Below are 19,226 nucleotides of genomic sequence, written 5' to 3'. Positions count from 1 at the left end.
GGGTGCCGTCGGCCAGACAGTGCCGGCTGGCGACCCCAAGGGGGAGGGCCTTCTCTGTGGGAGCTCCCACCCTCTGGAATGAACTACCCCCAGAGATCAGGGTGATCCCTGATCTCCCTTCCTTCCGCCGCGCCCTTAAGACATGGTTATTCCAGCTTGCAGGACTGGCCTAGGGGAAAATTTTTAGTGGGGGTTTTAACATAATTTTAAATTACTTAGACCAATTATGAATATTTGTTTTTTAATTATGTTTTAATCTGTAGTTTTGATATTTTGTATTTTTATCTGGTTGTTAGCCGCCCTGAGTCCGCAAGGAGAAGGGCGGGATATAAATATAAACAATAAATAAATAAATAAAAATGCAGTTTAGCCTCTGCAGAAAACTCAACTCATCAGCTTCACTGTTGCCAATGTTGCTTTGGGTCCAACAACAGTTAGAGGATTAATTATTGAATGAATTAAAAAAAATGTTTACTAAACCACTCAGAGTTAAGCCTAAGGGCAAATAAAATGCAGCCATTACACGATTGCTCAACTTGGAGTCCAAAGACAACTGCCTTGAAGTTGGAAACAAAAAGGAATCAACTAAACCCTGGCCTGGATCCTACGACCAATGGCTGTTGTTAAGGTCCAGAAAATGAAAGGCTGAACTGAATGCATAAACAACGATCATTTTCAAATTTTCAGAAGGATGGGGCCAGAGAGAAATTAAACTAAGCTTCCTACTCATCATACAAAATTGCAGCTTTTTGTTTGTAAAATCTGGAAATTCCATTTACTAAAAAAGACAAAAGAAGCGTCCAAAAATACACTTATTCAAGTGTGCCACTGTGGTTAGAAAACTAGAGCCGTCTTTCAACTTTTCGATGCCAGTTAAGAAGCAGAAATCCTACCAGCTCTCTTCCTTTGACAGTAGTAGTAGTCTTGGTAGTCCAGACCTGGATTTTGTGCAGGCACATTTAAGGCTTTCAAGGTGCATTCGAGGGTTAAAGGGAGTTTAGGGCAGGGGCAGGCAACCTTGGCTCTTTTATGACTCGTGGACTTCAATTCCCAGAATTCCTGAACTCTGGGAGTTGAAGTCCACGAGTCATAAAAGAGCCAAGGTTGCCTGCCCCTGGTTTAGGGGAAGGAGCAATGGCTATCCCAGAAACCTACTGTGAGAATGAAAAGAAACAGATACAGCTTCTATTTCAACCCTTTTGCAAATTTGCAACAGGTTGCTTGTCTGTAATAAATTGCTGGTCAGAGCTGCATTTTTTCTCTCAGATGGCAGAAATGCAATCATGCGCCTGGAGGAGGGCACCAGCAAAAATTTCCCAACCTTCCCAGAAAATGGGAGGCTTTCAAACAGTAGGAAAAGCGCACAAATCCGGGATCTGCCCAAAGGCCGGTCGAGTCACGAAGAGCAGCCGAAGAGGAAAAACAGGTTGCCCTGAGCAGCAAAGGGGCGGGCGGGCGGGCGAGCGGGCGGGGGCGGAGAGAGTTTAAAGGCCCGCCAAACTGCTCTCGGCGCCCAAGATTTGGGAGCGCTTCGCCATGGGTGGTTGGCTTCTTCTCCTCGTCGCCGGCAGCCTCTGGGCGAGCTGCGGGGAAGGTAGCCGCCCGACGTGCGATTATCCGCCGCAACTTTGGTGCAGTTCCAAAGAGATCGCCCAAGCCTGCCAGGTAAGCGGAAGGGTGGCCGGACTGCACGCTTATAGCTCGTTTGCACGAAGCACGGGGCGGCTTCAAACTGGGTGCTTTGCAACCTCAGGCTGCAGAAGTCTGCTTGTGTTTTTTTTTTCTCTGCTAGCCTCCCTTAAACGATCCCCGAAAAGTTCCAGCCCACGCGTCTTAAAAAGTTTCCAAGGTTGAGAAAACCTTGGAGCAGGGCTTTGTTTTTCAGCAGGCTTGGCTCTGATTTGGGGGATGAGAGGAAGCGCATAGTCCGAGGTCAACCAGTTGGCATCTGGGTGCCCAGGAGAGGTCTAGAAGCCAGATCTCCCTCTTCTGAATGCCCATTTTTTTACCCTTTTCACCGTGCTCTGTTTCTCTGCATTGTCAGAACAAGTCCATCCAAAGTCCATTCTAAAAATCCGTTCAAAGAAAGGACGAAGGCAAGCAACTCAAACGATCAAGATGGTAGAAGGGGTTCCCCCCCCCCCAAAAAAAAGATGGGACGTTTTATTTTGAGGGGTCGTTGGTGCTCTCTGAGCTTGGTTGTTTTCTTGCAGACGTTTCATTACCCAAAGTAGGTAACATCCTCAGTGCACCGCTCATTTCAACCCTGAGCCACAAATATTCTCCTTTATTGGTACGGTTTGTTCTCCAGCAGACAAGTAATACTGAGCCCTACCAGTGTGTGTGGTATAAAGGTCGATCTGTTTGAGTGGTGAGGGTGCCCAAGTATTGATTATATTATCTTCTGAATGCCAGAAAAAAGAACGGGAGGGGAGGGAAAGGGAGGGAGGGAGGAAGTGAATTTAAACAAAGGATTTTTGACTCAGCACTTCCAAAAAACTCATGCTGACGGTAAAGAATCACCAGACCGTTTACTGTGGTTTTTCCTTCATTCACGAGTTTCTTGCAGAAGTCAATCAGATGGAAGAAATTCACAACAGGAAGTCTGAAGTCCAGATCCATGAAATTCCCTGAAAGAGGGAAGATCTTGATAACACCCCTATCATAGGAGTTGGCCAAACATTTCTTTTAAAATGCTTCCTGTAAAGTCCGATAAGGTGAAATCTTTGACTAAGTTTTTTTAAACCCTTGCTGGTGTTAAGTGTCGCTCATTATCCAAGGAGAAGGGCGGACCCACAGCTCAATAATAAGCTGCAAATCATTGTTTTTTCCCTTGCTGCTCCTCCTTTAATGCCAGAGGACCTGGGTTTTTAATTTCTCCCAGCTAAGCAATGGGGAAGGCAGGGAGTAGGCAGAAATTCCTGGAACCTGTTGCATGAGGAATAGGGAGTGAAAACAACAGGCTCAACCAGGAAATAAAAGGCAGTATATAGTACATATTAAAAAAATGGTTTTGCAGAACTCAGCCTAGGACTAGGTTATGTAGAAGCCAGCATCCTCTCCAAGCTTTAAAGCAGAAGTGTCCAACCTTGGCAACTTTAAGACTTGTGGACTTCAACTCCCAGAATTCCCCAGCCACCCCCATTTCAAAGCATCCCCTTTTGCTTACCTTACTCTAGATGTGTGGGCCCCATTGACTGGCTGTGATGAAAATTGTATTCTGATGCATCTGAATTACATTCTGGTGCAAAGTGCAGAAAACGGATGAGCAATAGTCAGTCAAAGACATTTTAAAAGGAAGTGAATAAAACACTGCAAAATCATAGCAATTATGTACTGTTCTGTTCCACCCTTATAAATTATCCTTCCTTTCACCATGTTCATACACTGATACATATTTATCTATCATCTCTCTCTCCCCCCCCCCACCTATCTCTCTCTCTTATAATTTACTTCCATCATAAACTGTTGTTACTGCACTTAGCAACTAATGTTCGACTCTATATCTGCCATGCAGAACATTCTGTGCATATGTGTGTCAACATTGGGTCGTGGTGACCGCCTGGACTATCCCTGCAATTTTCTTGGCAAGAATTCAGAAATGATTTAATTCAAGCTTATTCACATTTTGGTACCCTTTCTCTAAATCGGGTGTCAAACTGCCAGCCGGTGGGCTGGTTGCATCATGCAGAGGCCGCGCCCAACCCAGCTCCGGCAATGTGAAAAAAAAGTCACAATACATGTCACATGACGTGGCAAGTTTGAGACCCGTGCTCTAAATCAGGGCTTTTCAACCAGTGGTACGGGTACCACCTGTGGTACATTGGCACCTGGCAGGTGGTACGCGACCATCCTAGAAAAGTGGTAGCGGGGGAGGGGAATGAGCTGAAATGGTGGCAGCACCGCACAAGCCTGAGCGAGAGATGGCTGGAGCTGCAGGGCTGTCAGGGCTCAGCGGAAGCACCAGGATCAGTGCCGCTTTCCAGCTGATCGGTGCTTCTTTGGGGCTGTCAGGGATCTGTGAAAGCGCCAGGATCAGCACCAGGCTCCAGCTGGAGCTCGACGCTGATCCTGGCGCTTCTGCTGAGCCCAGAAGAAGCACCAATCAGCTGGAAAGCAGCACTGATCCTGGCACTTCTGCTGAGCCCAGAAGCGCCGATCAGCTGGAATGTTGCAGCATCTCCAGGGTCTTGTGATTTACATTCAGATGCTTGGCAACTGATTCATATTTATGACGGTCACAGTGTCCCAGGGTCATGTGAAGTGACCAAAACCTGCTGCAACCACCCAGTAGACGGGGGGAGTAAGAACCAAACACCCCCCAACCCCACGCCCACTGCCAATCCTCAACAGAAATGCTCACAATAATGAAACCCTCGGACAGGAGGAAGAGTGCCACTGGGTGAGCAGGCAAGTGTCTTGCTCGGCTGTGGCTTGGGAGTACTTTTTTCAGTGCCATTGTAACTTCGAACAGTCACTAAGCGAACTGTTGTAAGTCAAGGACTACCTGTACTTTATCACTTTTTTCCTTTTTTTTTTTTTTTTTGGGTCATCAAGTTTTTGACACCTTTCTAGGCGCCTGGTGGTACTCGGATGTTGCCATATCCTAAATGTGGTACAATGAGTGAAAAGGTTGAAAAGCCCTGCTCTAAATCCACAACCATATACTAAGCTTTCTGTCAGCTGACATTCATTTGTGCTGCCTTTCTGTTTGAATAGGAAACAGCAATGGCATTCCACTAATTGCCAGGCATAGATGCAGTCCTAATGCATATTAAAATAAGTTCTGTAGCTATTCCATATTCTTATTTTAATATTCTCCAGGCGTACGGTTTGTTCCTGCAGTTTTGAATGACCTCCTTCTCAGGCCAAAAAGTGGCCCTTCAATGTACTTTTAAAAAAAGACAGATATAAGGCAAATGATGACTTCTTGGGTTGTGCAGATACTTCCATTTATTTTGTAAATCATGATTTAAGGTTTACATGTACTGGGCACACACAACTAATGGCTAAATAGACAATGGCTGAGCACAGTTTGGCTAACCAAATGGTATAGGTTCTCCTGCTTGAGCAGGGGCTGGACGAGAAGACCTCCAAGGTCCCTTCCACCTCTATTCTATTCTAACCACACAAGGATCTCCCCCCTACTCCAACTTTATTTTTAAATTCAAACTAACGACATTTTTGTAACGGAACCACCTTTCAAATAAACAGTGAAAGGAATTTTATTTCAAAACTAAGCTAGGGTTCTTACCAATTCTGGGCCTAAGGAAGTGAGCAGGGTTCCCTCTCCATATCCATTTATCTTCAGGTAGTCCTTGACTTAAGACCATTTGTTTAACAACCTTCAAAATAACAATGCCACCGGAAAAAAGTGACTTATTTACTTTTCGCATTTCTGAACCGCCCATCTCCCTCAGAGAGGACCTCTCTGGGCAGCGTACAATATAGCATCAAAATATGAAACTACATAAAAATTAAAATGTTAGACTTTTAGGATTAACATTTTAAAAATTGCAAAAGCTTTTCAAGGAGGGAGGCAAGAAAATGTTCAAGGAGGCAGTTTTAACCCTGTTGAAATTAGTGGACAAAGGCAAAAGGAGACTAATGACCACTCCTTGCACTAGTGACCACTTCCTGCCTGAGCAGGGGGTTGGACTAGATGACCTCCAAGGTCCCTTCCAACTTTACTACTACTACTACTACTTCTACTACTACTACTACTACTACTACTACTACTACTACTACTATTATTATTATTATTATTATGACTATTATGGCTATTGCTGTGTCCTGGGGTCCCATGGTCACCATCTGCAGCCTTCCAAGGGGAGTCTTCCAGCAAGCCAAATCAATGTGGGAAATTGGATTTGCTTAACAATTTTGTGATTCATTTAATGACTGCAGCAATTTGCATAACAACTGTAACAGAAAAGATTGTTAAATCTGGTGTGATTCACTTAATAACCACATTGCTTAGTGAGGAAAGTTCCCGTCTCAGTTGTGGTCATAAGTTGAGGACTATCTGTATGTCGGCCTACTTTCCTCTGCAGTTAGAGGAAGTTGGTGTCTGTACTCCCAATTCCAAAGCCCCCTTTCAAACAAAACCTTTGCAGCTAGATTGCTACAAAAGCCACTTTGCATAGCCTCCCTTGGCCCAGCCCATCTTATCAGGGAAAATTCCAGACAGAAAACTCCACCGTTGGGTAAAATGAATCAGCTCTGTTTTTGGCAAAGTCTCACACTTTCACTTCTCTTACTAGAAAAAGAAACTGGCTGAATTCTTGGGGAGGGGTGTGAATCAAAGCATTTGAGGTTTCTTTTTTGTTTTTATTGTCAGCTTCCTTGTCAAAATCTTTCACAATTAGATTTGTGTATTGTATAACCATTAGGCTGTGTGTGTAACAGTTCATACTGGCTGTGGAAGGAGTTTTTCCTGAAAGAAACATCCTAAGACAGGGGTGTTAAACTGCCGGCCCGTGGGCCGGTTTCATCATACCGGAGCCGCACCCACCCCATTGCCAGCAATGGCGAAAAAGCTCCGATACGTCGTGTGACATCACATGAGGAGGAATATTTTAACTCAGGGATGAATTATGGAATCTCTCTGAGCTTGGTGGTTTTCTTGCAGACATTTCATTACCCAATCAGATAACATTACTCTTCTAGCACTGAAGATCTTACCTAGTTGGATAATGAAACACCTGCAAAGGAAACCACCAGCTCAGAAAGCACCAAAAACTCCACAAGACAAAAAGGTCCTGAAGTCATACCTTCCCCATTGCAGCTGCAGAGATCTTGTTGATGAATGAGGTCCATGCTGACTAGTGACAGGCTGAAAGGGAAGAACAACAAAAGACAGGAGAAGTCTAATCTCCTGAAACAATTGGCCAACTCTATTACATCTCCAGACCCCCATCCCAACTTTAAAACCTTGCAGGTGTTGGGCCCCATTTGACTTTCAAGGAGATGGTATTTTACAGGTGGAGCATTTTCGTGACGACAAGATCTATAGCCAAACTGCAACTCTCAGCGAAATGCTTGCCTCTCTTCTAGCAAAATGATTCCCTACAAATACTTCAATTCCCTTCTCCCTTACAAACCTCTTTGCATTTTTAAAACTAGGTCATGTCATGGATTCCCATGGTTACAGAGGATAAGTAGGTGGCTGTACCTGGGGAACTATCCATTTTGCCCTCTGTTAACACTATATTGATGGATGCCACAGCAGGCAGTTTTTCTCTAGCATGTCAGATTTGGTGATAGTGGCAAATATCTGTAACTCAGGTGTAGGATGAGGGTGGAGGTTCATTCTCCAAGTTTGTGGGTTGGTTTCTGAACGTTTCGTTACCAGGCTAGGTAACATCTTTAGCAGAATTTAGGGGGGTGTCAGTGTCGGTATTCTGCTTATAAGGGCTTCATGTGGTCAATAGGTCATGTGATGGAGAGATCATGTCAGATGAGGGCCACATCAGGTGAGGGTCTTGTGATGGGACCCATACCTGACCCATCACAAGACCCTTATCTGACATGACTATTACCTGACATGACCTCCCTATCACAAGACCCTACTGACCACATGAAGTCCTTATAAGCAGAAGAATACCGACACTGACATCCCATTAAATTCCTCTGAAGATGTTACATAGCCTGGTAACGAAACGTTCTGAAACCAACCTTCAGCCTCACGACAGATTTGTCCGGATGCTGATTTTTTTCTCTCCAACCATTTAAAGTTCTTTTGAATGAGCCAGTAGAACATATACTGTACAGTATAAGCAATGAAAAAGAAGTATTTTCTTCATCCCTATCTAACAAAGACAACTGGCTTTTTAGCTTGCTGGCATACCAGGCAGTCAAACCATGAACACCCCATCTTGATGCAAACTTCACTTTCTTGCAGGTGGAGAAGCATTGCACCAGGTTGATCTCCAACTTCCCGAAAGCCGACCGCGTCTCTGTGAGCCTCTACTATGAATCCCTCTGTTCTGGTTGCCGCGAATTTCTGGTACTGATGCTCTTTCCCACTTGGCTGATGCTACATGACATCATGAACGTCACTTTAGTTCCCTACGGGAATGCAGAGGTAGGAGAATATTCCTGGGTCCAGCAGAATGACTGAAAGTTATGGAGATGATTCCTTGCTCAGATTTCTCATCAACTCCATTTATCTTCTTACAGGAGTCTAAAGAGGCTACAAAATGGCATTTTGAGTGCCAGCATGGCAAAGAGGAATGCTTGGGGAACATGATAGAGGTTCGTGCTTGTAGGATAACTGATAAAAGTGAGAATACTGATAGTTGGGGTGTGTGTGTGTGTGGAGGGGATATGGGAATGTCCTCTTGGAGCAGATCAACCTTGCCCAGGTTGCAACTTGGAAAGGGCTTCCTGCATCTCTACAGCAGCATGCTTTAGAGCAGAAACTTGCAGTGTGACGCTGTGTGTGGTGTGTCAGGGGCCACCCTCCCACAGTAAGGGAAGACAAGGCCCATTTGAGGAGGGGATTTCAGGGTGAAATGGAGGCCTTAATTTTCTGCCAAGCTTCAGCAGCCATTTTGCATGTTAAACCTCTACCTGTAGACACCCACAAAAGGTAGGAAAGGGCCCATATTTTTCCCCAAGACTTAACGACCAAGATTGAGCTCAAAATTTCTGCTGCTAAGCGAGACATTTGTTAAGTAAATTTTGTCCATTTTGTGGCCTTTTTTGCCACAGTTGTTAAGTGAGTCTAAGTGTGTTTCTCAACCTTAGCCTCAGCCTTTCAGATGTTGGAATTCAACCCCCAGAATTCCCCAGCAATTTAGTTCTGGGAGTTGAAGTTCACATATCTTAAAGTCGTCCAGGTTGAATTAACACAGCATTGGGAGAGGCAAGAAACGATTGGGGGGGATGAGTAAAAGAAGACCTCATGTCTCGTGTCTTACCTTTTCAGAATTATTAGTTTGTTCAAATGTTGGCCTGTTAACATTAAAGTTTTGACAGTAGGATTTAGAACAGCCTAAACCTGTGGTACGGGCATTCTTCTCTGGATGGTTTTTTTTTCCTTTCTGCACCCTGCTCCCCATCTCTCCTTGTGCTCCACTGCAGGGGTGCTTGAAGGTGTGGTAAAAAAAAGTCAAGATGGCAACCATGGTGATGTAATGGAAGCTCCACCCCTTTTTATGCCTATTGCACAGACCATCTTGATGTAGATGCGTGTGCAGCTGTAAGCCTGACTTTCTGACTATACTCTGTGGACCTAACCCTTGTGCTCTACCTTCCCCAGGCTTGTATTAGCCACCTGTATCCAGAGATTGATTTGGGGCTCATCTTCTGCATGGAGTCAAGTAACGATGTCATCGGCAGCTTGCCACTGGTATGCCATGGTTCTTCCTGCAATTCTGATCTGATGAGTGATGACAGGGAGACATTGGAGGGAGAGATTGTAGAAATAAAGCTGAACGCTCGGTTTTAACTTGGCCAAGGGGCTGTGCCCTGCCAGGGCATAAGGATGGCCATCACCTGTTTAAAAGATCTGAAGCCAGGAATGCTGGATTCTATAAAGAGAATAAATAATAAAATTAAATAAATAAAATATGTAAAAGCTGAATACTACTGAGAAAGCTGAAAAAATCCCAGGAAGCAGGGTGTCCACAGTGCATGTGTGAACTCCACTAGGTAGACCAGTCCAGAAAAATCAATTCTGCTGGGAGACTAACACTAATTTTACAGAGATTGTCTATCATAATATAATCTTGCAAACTTTCCACCTCTCCCTGGTAAGAGAGGTAACTGCCTGAGCCTCTTCCAAATATCATCTCATGGCTCAGGACTTTAAAATATTTCATCTCTTTTAGCCTAGGAAATACGCAAGATGCCTTGCATATTTCTGTCGAGATCATCTTCCTTACTTTCTACAGCGTGGTCAAAGAGGTTTAGATGGTGGCCATGATAGTACAATTGAAGCTCCCAGGTTACAAAATTAACTTCTTTGGGAGCTATATTTCATCCTAGTCCCACTGTTAAGAAAGCTTTTCCGTCCCACTCTTTGAATTCTGCTAATAATCATTTAAATTTTAATTTACACTGGTCCTTGCTTAATGATCGTACGGAATTTGGAACGGAATTTCTGTTACTAAGTGATGCAGTCCTAAAGCGTGATGTCATGTGACTATGCCACTTAGCAATGGCAGTCCCAACAGTCTCTGGTTACAGTCATTAAATGAATCACTGTGGGATGTTAAGCGAGCACCTCCCCTGATTCTGACTTCCGATTTCCTGCCGGCTTCCCCATTAACTTTGCTTGTGGGAAGCCGTCAAGAAAGGTTGCAGATTGCAAACACATGACCATGGAACGTTGTGAGAGCTGGAACTTTGAGGACCGGTTGTAAGTATCCCTTGCTCAGCACCTTTATAAGTTCAAACGGTTGCTGAAAAAGTGGTCATTAACCAAGACCTACCTGAAATATGTTAGATGCGGTCCCCATCTTTTCCTGCTCCACAGACTGGCAGCGGCAGATGGTTTCATGCTTGCCACCTAATTCTGTGCATTCGCAAATGGAGCTTCGCACGCTCGCCTGCCGCTTGCGCAGCCTGGCTCCCAACGGGCCATGGACCTTAGTGGACCGTGGACTTGGGGGTTGGAGACCCCTGCCATAAGTGACCAGCGGGTTGAAATCAAACTGTACATTGCGCAAATATACTAATAATACATAATTTATTGTTAAATTTTTATCCTACTTTTTTTTCCAGGAACTCATAAAGCACTTCTATTCCTTTTTTTTTTTTTTTGCTCATTTCTGTAAGCTAGACGGGTCTGAGCGAGAGCCCATCGGCTTCTATTGCAGCAGGACTTACAAAGGCAATCAAATCCACCTTCATCTTTTAGTGGGTGGGATTAGAGTCTCCACAGATCAACAGGACTGGTTTAATAAAACTGCTCATTCTGGCTTCAAAGTAATAAGGATTGCCCATTCTGTTTCTGCAGTGCCTGAAACTGTATGCTCCCAACGCCTCTCTATCAGATATCAAGGCGTGTGTGAACGGAGACCTAGGTAACAAGCTTATGCATAGGAATGCTGAACTCACCAGGGCTCTGAAACCGCGTCATGAGTATGTGCCATGGATTCTCATCAATGGGGTAAGTGCTAATGGAGGCAGGAGATTATGTGCCCCCCTCACGTCTTCTTGTATTAATCTTAGAAGGGAATAACTGTAGCCCAGGATTGACCTTTGGGGTCCTTGGTGCTCTCTGAGGTTGGTACTGCAGTGGTGATGTTACCTAGCTTGGTAATGAAATGTCTACAAGAAAGCTCAGAGAGAGTTACTTAGCTTATGAGTAAATTTTAGAATACTATTAATAGTTTATTATGGGTAAATTTGTATTATTTTTAGTAATAATGTTTAATTATATTATTATTTTGCTGGTAAAGTGTTAAGATCTATCTATTTTGTAGAGTTAAAGTATGTGTGGATGAGACTTGATTGTAGTATATCTGGGTAATGTTATTTAATTTATGATTCTGTTTTTATAACCCTGTAACCAGCTCTGGGAAGTGGAGGGGGGAGGGGGGGAGGGAAGTGGGATATTGTATGGAAAATTATTTAAAACTTTTAATAAAAAAAAGAAAGAAAGAAAGCTCAGAGAGCACCAAGGACCCCACTGTGTTAATTTTCTAGAAACCACAGATCTCTCAAGCTTTGCAAAAAAAAAAGTTGCCACTAAACCATGATGTAAAAGGAGAGAGCTACATCTCCTTCCAATGTTTTTTTTTCTTTTTACGACTTTGTAATCCCTTGATTCGGGGAGGAGTGGGGATGATTGAATGGCGTTTATTGGACAGGTCCTCTTGCGTTCACAGTAGATATTTTCTCTTTGCGGCTCTGAGAAAGATCTATCGCTGCCTAGGGTTGAACTCTCAACCTTCCAAGTGGGAGGCAAGCGTCTTCACCTCTAGGACACCCTACCCCTCATTTTCTTTGACAAATGAAACTGGGAGCAAACGTTTTGGATGAAACAGTCTCTCCAGTTGTGGTGGCAGTTGATCAAAAGTCACTATTCGAAATTCCAGTACTTAAATTCCTTTCCGTAATAGATTGTCTATAGTAGGAAAAATGATAATGGAAATGATGGAGGGGACCACAAAGATAACAGTTGAGAGATTACAGGTTGTCCTCGACTTACAACCGTAATATAGGAGTTTGATTTTCTTTATTAAGATTCCGATGCAACGATGTCTGGGGTCCAGCCAAGGCAAACTAAGAGCCCTGAGCTCAGGTCAGGGAAAATTATATAGAAACAGAGAGAAAAGGTGCAAATCAATAGTGCATTTTTAATTACATAGTACAGATAGTCCTCAGCTTATGACTACAATTGAGACCGAACGTTCATCGTTAAAACAATATGATTGTTAAGTAGTCATATGATTGTACAACCTTTTTTTCCCTGGTCGTTAAGCGAATCACCTGCTCATTAAACAAATTTAGCTTTTCCCATAGACTTAGCTTTTTGAAAGCCTCCGGGAAAAATCACATATGGTGATCACGTGATCTCATGATGCCGCAACTGTCATAAATGCATGCTGGTTGCCAACTATCCTGCTCATGATCATGTGACCATGAGGACAGTGTAACGGTTGGGCCAGGACTTGTCCTAAAGCCATTTTTTTCAGTACTGTTGTATCTTTGAATAGTTGCTAAGTAAATGGTTATAAGATGAGGACTGTCTATTTAGCAATAACACTTAGACGTATATATCGCTCCATAGTTCTTTATAGACCTTTCTGAGCAGTTTACAGAATCAGCACATTGCCCCCAACAATCAGAGTCCTTATTTTACCGAACTCAGAAGGATGGAAGGCTGAGTCAACCTTGAACCCATCAGGATCGAACTCCTGGCAATGAGTAGAGTCAGCCTGCAATACAGCATTTTAACCACTGTACAACCAGGGCTCCTTTTAGACCAAGGGTAGACAACCTTGGCTCTTTTATGACTCGTGGACTTCAACTCCCAGAATTCCTGAGCCAGCATGGCTCAGCTTGGAAACTCTCCCTTTCCCCTCAGCATGGCTGTCTCAGGAATTCTGGGAGTTGAAGTCTACGAGTCATAAAAGAGCCAAGGTTGCCTACTCCTGTTTTAGACCTCTGAGGCCGGTATTAGTTTTTTCTGTTTCCCTGGCTTTCCCCTTTGAGATGGAAAATTGGGCCTTCGGTTTGCTCCTGACTGAACGTTCAGCTGATTGTGTTTAGAGGCCCTGAATCACGCTCTGCCCCTTAATAGATTTTCTCTTCTTACTTTTTACTTGTTTGCTTCAGTGTCAACTGCGTTGAATTGTAATGTCAGGAAGCATTCTGTGTTCCTTGCTTGTTATTTGGGTTACACAGGTGAAAATACTACATTGATATAAAAACAGAAAGAGAATAATGTTCAAAGTTCTAAACCCCCCACTCAAGTTCGAAGTGTCTCGAGATTGAAACAGGTTGATGTGACCATATTGGATCCGTGTTGATGCTACTCTGATCATTTCCAAATTGCCATGAGGTTGAAAATACCCCTTATGCTTGAAATTGGACTCCTTTGAGCTTGGAATGTGCTATGAATGACTGCTTTGAGCATTTGAACTCAATTCTTAAACATTTTGCACAGTGCTCATACAGGTAGTCCTCGACTTCGACAGTTCATTTTGTGACCGTTGAAAGTTACAGTGGCACTGAAAAAAGTGACCTATGAATGCTTTTCACACTTGCAACCATTGCAACTGGTTCATATTTATGACAGTTGCTGTGTCCGGGAGTCATGTGATCAACTTTTACAATCCTGTGACAAGCAAAGTCAACAGAGAAGTCAAATTCACTTAACAACTGTGTTACTAGCTTGACAGCCCCGGCGATTCATATAACAACTGTGTCATGGTTCCGATCATTGAAACCCTTAGAAGGGAACTCCAGACTTGGTTTAATGTCCTGGTTCCGATAGATGAGACCAGTAAAAGCAGAATTCCAAGGCAAGAGATTTCCTTAAAGAACATATTTATTGGCTACAAAATATTGTCACAGTCAAAAGTGAAACCAAGTCTGGAGTTCCCTCCCAAGCGTTACAATGTTACAAAGTTGAACTTCCCACCCCAGCACTATGCCATTATCCACATTCCTCAATAGAACACTTTAGCGGATTTTCTAAGGGAAGGCTCAGCCCGCCAAAAGTCAGGCAGCAATGACCTTGGTTCCCACGGGACAATTTATTGTTTAGTCTAACCTTAAAACCACTCATCCCCCCTCCCAGTACTGTGGCAATCGAAACCTAAGCAAAAATGGCTTCAGCCAGGATTGTTGCAGTGTTGACATGTGGCAAGGAAGGTTGTAAAATGGGGCAAAATTCACTTAACAAATGTTTCGTTTAGCAGCATACATTTTGGGTTCAATTGTGGTTGTAAGTCAAAGACACCACCTGTATTCAAGTCTCTTGATGAAATCTATTTGCAGAGTTAACCAGACTCACTGATCTACTGCCATGGTGAAAATGTCTCCCTCCACTTTGTTTATTTTTCTCAGACCCACACTGAAAAACTTCAAACCCAAGCACAAGAATCTCTCTTCAATTTGGTGTGCAGCTTGTACAAGGCAAGTATTGCTTTCTTCTGAGAACTATTCCTGCTTGTTTCTCCACTCACCTTGAGTGGATAAAAAGAGGGTTGGGGAGACGTTAATCTAGGAGTTATTCTAGTTTTGCTTATATCGCACAGTTGCTATTAGCATTGTATTATTACTTATTAAATAAAAAATGAATGCATTTATTTATTTAAATTTATTGACTGCCCAGCTCCAGTAGGCGCTGGGTGGTGAACAAAACTAGGGAAAATATAAAACAATCAAAAACATTAAATCAAATAGAGAGCCCATACTAAAATTCAGCCATTTGTCTGAAATGATATAGGCCAGACATGTCAAACACAAGGCCCGGGGGCCGGATGCGGCCCGCAAAGTGGTTTCATGTGGTCCGCGAAGCCATCCTGGAAACAGTGAGGGAACGGCCCCCGCTGCCTTGGCCCTGGCCCAGGCCAGCCGGGAGCCAATGTACAATTTTGTGGTAGCCATCTATGCTGAAACGAATTCAGTCTTAGCTCTACAAGGCCGTCTGGAAACAGCGAGGAACCAGCCCCTGCTGCGTCAGCCCCACCCCCTGGGTGCATGCTGGGGAGATGTCACCCTTTGTGAGGAATGAAGAAATGCACCATCACCTGGAAGTGGCCAGCAAATGGCCCTCGCCTACTTCACACATCCGGCTTGATGGGCTCCGGCCGAGGGGTTTTAGCAGGCAGTGAGGCTTCTCCAGTGGACCATGCCTTGGCACTTGCCCCGGTCCCACCCCCTTCTGCCAGAGACCCTCAGATCTGTCCCACTCCTGCCCAGGCCCCCACAGGCACCCTTGAATCGAACGATGTAGAGCTGGCCATGCCCACCCAATAGGCCACACCCACTCCATCCACACCCACCCAGTAGGCCACACCCACCCTGGCCACACACCCCCGCCCCCCCGAGGGCAACCGCAATGCTGATGCGGCCCTCAATGAAATTGAGTTTGGTACCCCTGATATAGGCTCTCCTGCTTGAGCAGAAGGTTGGATTAGATCAGCGTTCTCCAACCTTTCCAGCTTTGCTGGGGGAGGGGGGAGGGAGAGGGAATGGTTACGTGTGAGCAGTGGGCAAGCGTACGCAGCTCTATTTGTGTGAGGGGCGGGCACATGCACCCGTCGCTCACACAAATGGAGCTGTGCCTGCGCACTCACCCACTGTTTGCGTAAGTGGAGCTGCGAGTGTGCACCTTCTCACCTGCCACTTCCGTGGTCCAATTCCAAACGGGTCAAGGCCCGGTAGTGGGTTGAAGCCAGCGGTTTGGGGACCCCTGGACTAGATGACCTCCAAGGTCCCTTCCAACTCTGCTATTCCATTCTGTTCTAAAATAATCTAATAGAAAGCAAAAACTACAAAACAAAACAGGGGCCATTGGACAAATACTAAATGTATGAAACCTATTTTCTTATTTTGTCTGTTTCTTCTTTACCAGAAGAAGAAACGCCACCATTCCAAATGATAAAGACTCGATCCAACCCTTGGTGTATTTTATGCGATATGGCCGAAAGTCACTCTTCTCCTGGGTGATATAGAAATCTAAAGATCTACTAGATTTAAACCCAGAATAATGTATTTGCCTATTTATTTAATGCTAGTATTAAATAGACAATTTCATTCAGGGTTTAGATCGTACACTGTCTTTTAACTTTGGAGATAGGGCAGGGGTAGGCAACCTTGGCTCTTTTATGACTTGTGGACTTCAACTCCCAGAATTCCTCAGTCAGCATGGCTGGCTCAGGAATTCTGGGAGTTGAAATCCACGAGTCATAAAAGAGCCAAGGTTGCCTACCCCTGAGATAGGGTTTTCTAATTTGCTAAAATGAAATTCTAAGAAGTATTTCAATAGGCAGGGTTTTGCCCCTTGCTTCTGTTTACTGTGTTCTTAAAGTCTTTTGGAGGAAAAAAAAATGAATACACCGTGCAATGAGAAGAAAATGGGAGATCCCCCCAATCTCATAGGCTAGATTTCCGTAACATGTTAAATTAGCTTAAAGTGAAGTTGGGCAGCTGGTGGTTGAGCCTTTTGGGAAACTTAAACAGCTTTCTGAACATGCTGCGTAAAAGCCATGCTTTGAGTTATGTATTTCTGCACAGATTGTTAAATGAATATTGCAGTTTTATGAACATGGGGTTAAGGTATTACTTGTTCTGTAACTACAGCTTCTATTTTTTAATCCTACTTGCCTCATAAAATAATTGTTTTGGGAATAAAATTAGACTAGATAATGGTATGTTTGTGTATGTATCTATGTGTATGTATATATCTTTGAGCTCATGGATCAAAAATGTCGTTTATAATAGAAAACGGGGTAGCAAATGGAGCAGCAGGAAATATTTTTAAAAACTTGTTGCTACTCTTTGAAATCCTTCATGATCTGCTGTGGCCTTGAGCTGAAGGACTGCAACCTCCCTCTTGTGACATCTAACTTCTTTGTGCTTTCTGCAGTTAAATTAGAGCAGAAATTAGTCCAGAGTAGTAAATCAGTGTTAAAAATCTTAGTTAAAAAAAAGAACATGCACATACACAGAGCCAATAGCTAAGAGCTGTAATAACTAAGAGTCAGTATTATTTGGTTGGGATAATCCTTCTTTCTCCTTCTAGCTCTGATTTTTGCCTACTTTTGTGCTTGCAGGGAGATTTGCCAGCTGCCTGCAAAAGGCCAGAAGAACGTTCTTTTCTTTCTTTTTCCCCAAATCACGCTTTCCTGAGGAATGCCGCACCCAACTTGTCCGACCTTCTGGGGAGAGAGAAGACAGTTCATCAGTCTGCCCGAACAAAAGCAAAAGAAACCTTTTAGGATTTTAATCCTACATGTCACATTATCTGTTGAATTTTCCTGCTACAAGGTGGAGCTTAGGTCTGGAATGTGGGGAAGTCAAGGAACAACTGCCTCTTTCAAAGAGGCAGAAGCAAAATCAGGGCCAGATGTTTTGGGAAGAAGAGTGGTGTCTTGATTTTCTTGGTGCTACAAGAATAAACATTTGGAAAAGTAACTTCTGTCATTCTCTAGCAGGAATCACACATTTTAAGTTACTGATTTTAACCTCATTCCTACTTCCTACTGATTGTACCCCCAAAATGGAAATGTTGTCTTTAGAGAAAAAAACAAACAAACCTTCAGAAAGACCAAGTTGGTCTCTTCTTGCCAACATCCAGTCCTGTTGGTGATTTGAGATATGGGAAGCTGCGTCATAACTTGGGAAGGTGGGAGCAGCGTCTTCCTAAGAACCAACCTTGGCATCAGCTCTGTTAATATTCCCAAAGAGTCTGTTTGCTGAATAAAGGTGCATCAAGGTAGCCAACGTAATGTGGTTTACCTTCCAGGAAGGAGCACAAAAACATAATTTGATAGCTGGTCTCTATTCCTGTCTTTGTAATGCGGCTGGTGAGTGATGCTCTTACGATAGAGCGAGTTAAGGGGCAGAGGTTGAGAGATCTCCTGGTCGTGGGAAAAACATCATTCAGATGCTGTCTCTGAAGCAGGCTAGGGATGGGGGAGGAGGTGAGTTTCAACCAAAGGCTGGAATGACAGGTATAGCCATCTGTTGAAACCTGATCTGCAAAGTGGGTGGAAGGTTTCCTGCTCTGCTTAGAAGCTCCCATTCCTTCTGTGGATAAACCTCGGACGATCGCTCTTGTTAGGTCTCTTGTTCCAGTGCTGTCTTTTGCTTGCCTTTTTCAATGGTTCTCACCTTCTCTCTTGCTTTGATACAGGCAATTGCAATGCATGGGCTATTCTGTTTAATATGGCTTTAATATGCCCTAAAACGTACGACAACAATTGAGCCCAAAATGTATGCGAGACACTTGCTAAGTGAATTTTGCCCCATTTTATAACCTTTATGATCTGCCACAATTGCTAAGTGAATCACTACACTTGTTAAGTTAGTAACATGGTTGTTAAGTGAATCTGGAATCAATGGCCTCCCCATTGACTTGGCTTGTCAGAATGTCGCAAAAGCTGATCACTTGATCCCAGGATACTGCAACCGTCATAATTATAAACCAGTAGCCTAGAATCCAAATTTTGATCACATGACTGTGGGGATGCTACAGTGGTCCCAAATGTGAAAATGGCCATAAGTAATTTTTGTCAGTGCCATTGTAATTTTGGATGGTCACTAAATGAACTGTTGTAAGTTGAGGACTACCTGTACTGTATTGATTGTTAAAATAATTCCAGACTAAAACTTCCAGCCAAAGAGGCAGCCTTGTTTTTATATCTATGTAATGAATAATAATGTTGTATTGTTCTCTCACATTCTCCTGCCTTATTCTCTCACGCTAATGTGTATGCTACCACTCTTGGATTCAATTGTTTTTTTTCACTTGATTGTCTTTCACACTTGTCAGTCACTCACATTCACCGATCTGTCTCTTGTAGTAATAATAATAACAATCATCATCATCATCATCGAGTTGGAAGGGACCTTGGAGGTCTTCTAGTCCAACCCCTTTCTCAAGCAGGACAAATGGTTGTCTAGTCTCTTCTTAAAAACTTCCAGTGTTGGAGCTTCCAGTGTTCACAGCTTCTGGAGGCAGGTTGTTCCACTGGTTAATTGTTCTCACTGTCAGGAAGTTTCTCCTTAGTTCTAGGTTGCTTCTCTCCTTGATT

The 19,226-nt window shown here is 43.6% G+C and overlaps 1 protein-coding gene across 1 annotated transcript; it reads left to right on the top strand.

Moving 5' to 3' along the window:
• The first annotated feature begins 1,480 nt into the window (after window positions 1-1,480).
• IFI30 (IFI30 lysosomal thiol reductase) lies at window positions 1,481-17,604 on the top strand. Its single transcript, XM_015809978.2, has 7 exons — window positions 1,481-1,665; window positions 7,904-8,086; window positions 8,182-8,256; window positions 9,266-9,355; window positions 10,967-11,119; window positions 14,530-14,598; window positions 17,244-17,604. The coding sequence occupies exons 1-7, from the start codon at window positions 1,537-1,539 to the stop codon at window positions 17,406-17,408; spliced, it is 864 nt and encodes a 287-aa protein (XP_015665464.1). The 5' UTR covers window positions 1,481-1,536; the 3' UTR covers window positions 17,409-17,604.
• Window positions 17,605-19,226: the final 1,622 nt, after the last annotated feature.

The sequence above is a fragment of the Protobothrops mucrosquamatus genome, unplaced genomic scaffold (assembly GCF_001527695.2).
Source record: "Protobothrops mucrosquamatus isolate PMUCROS unplaced genomic scaffold, P.Mucros_1.0 scaffold6, whole genome shotgun sequence".
Taxonomy (NCBI): Eukaryota; Metazoa; Chordata; class Lepidosauria; order Squamata; family Viperidae; genus Protobothrops; species Protobothrops mucrosquamatus.
This window is presented reverse-complemented; position numbering and strand designations above follow the sequence as displayed.

Coding starts and splice junctions, on each gene's coding strand:
- IFI30 (XM_015809978.2), top strand. CDS start 1,537: ATGGGTGGTTGGCTTCTTCTCCTCGTCGCCGGCAGCCTCTGGGCGAGC. Junction 1,666..7,903: donor AGATCGCCCAAGCCTGCCAG/GTAAGCGGAAGG, acceptor ACTTTCTTGCAG/GTGGAGAAGCATTGCACCAG. Junction 11,120..14,529: donor CATGGATTCTCATCAATGGG/GTAAGTGCTAAT, acceptor TATTTTTCTCAG/ACCCACACTGAAAAACTTCA.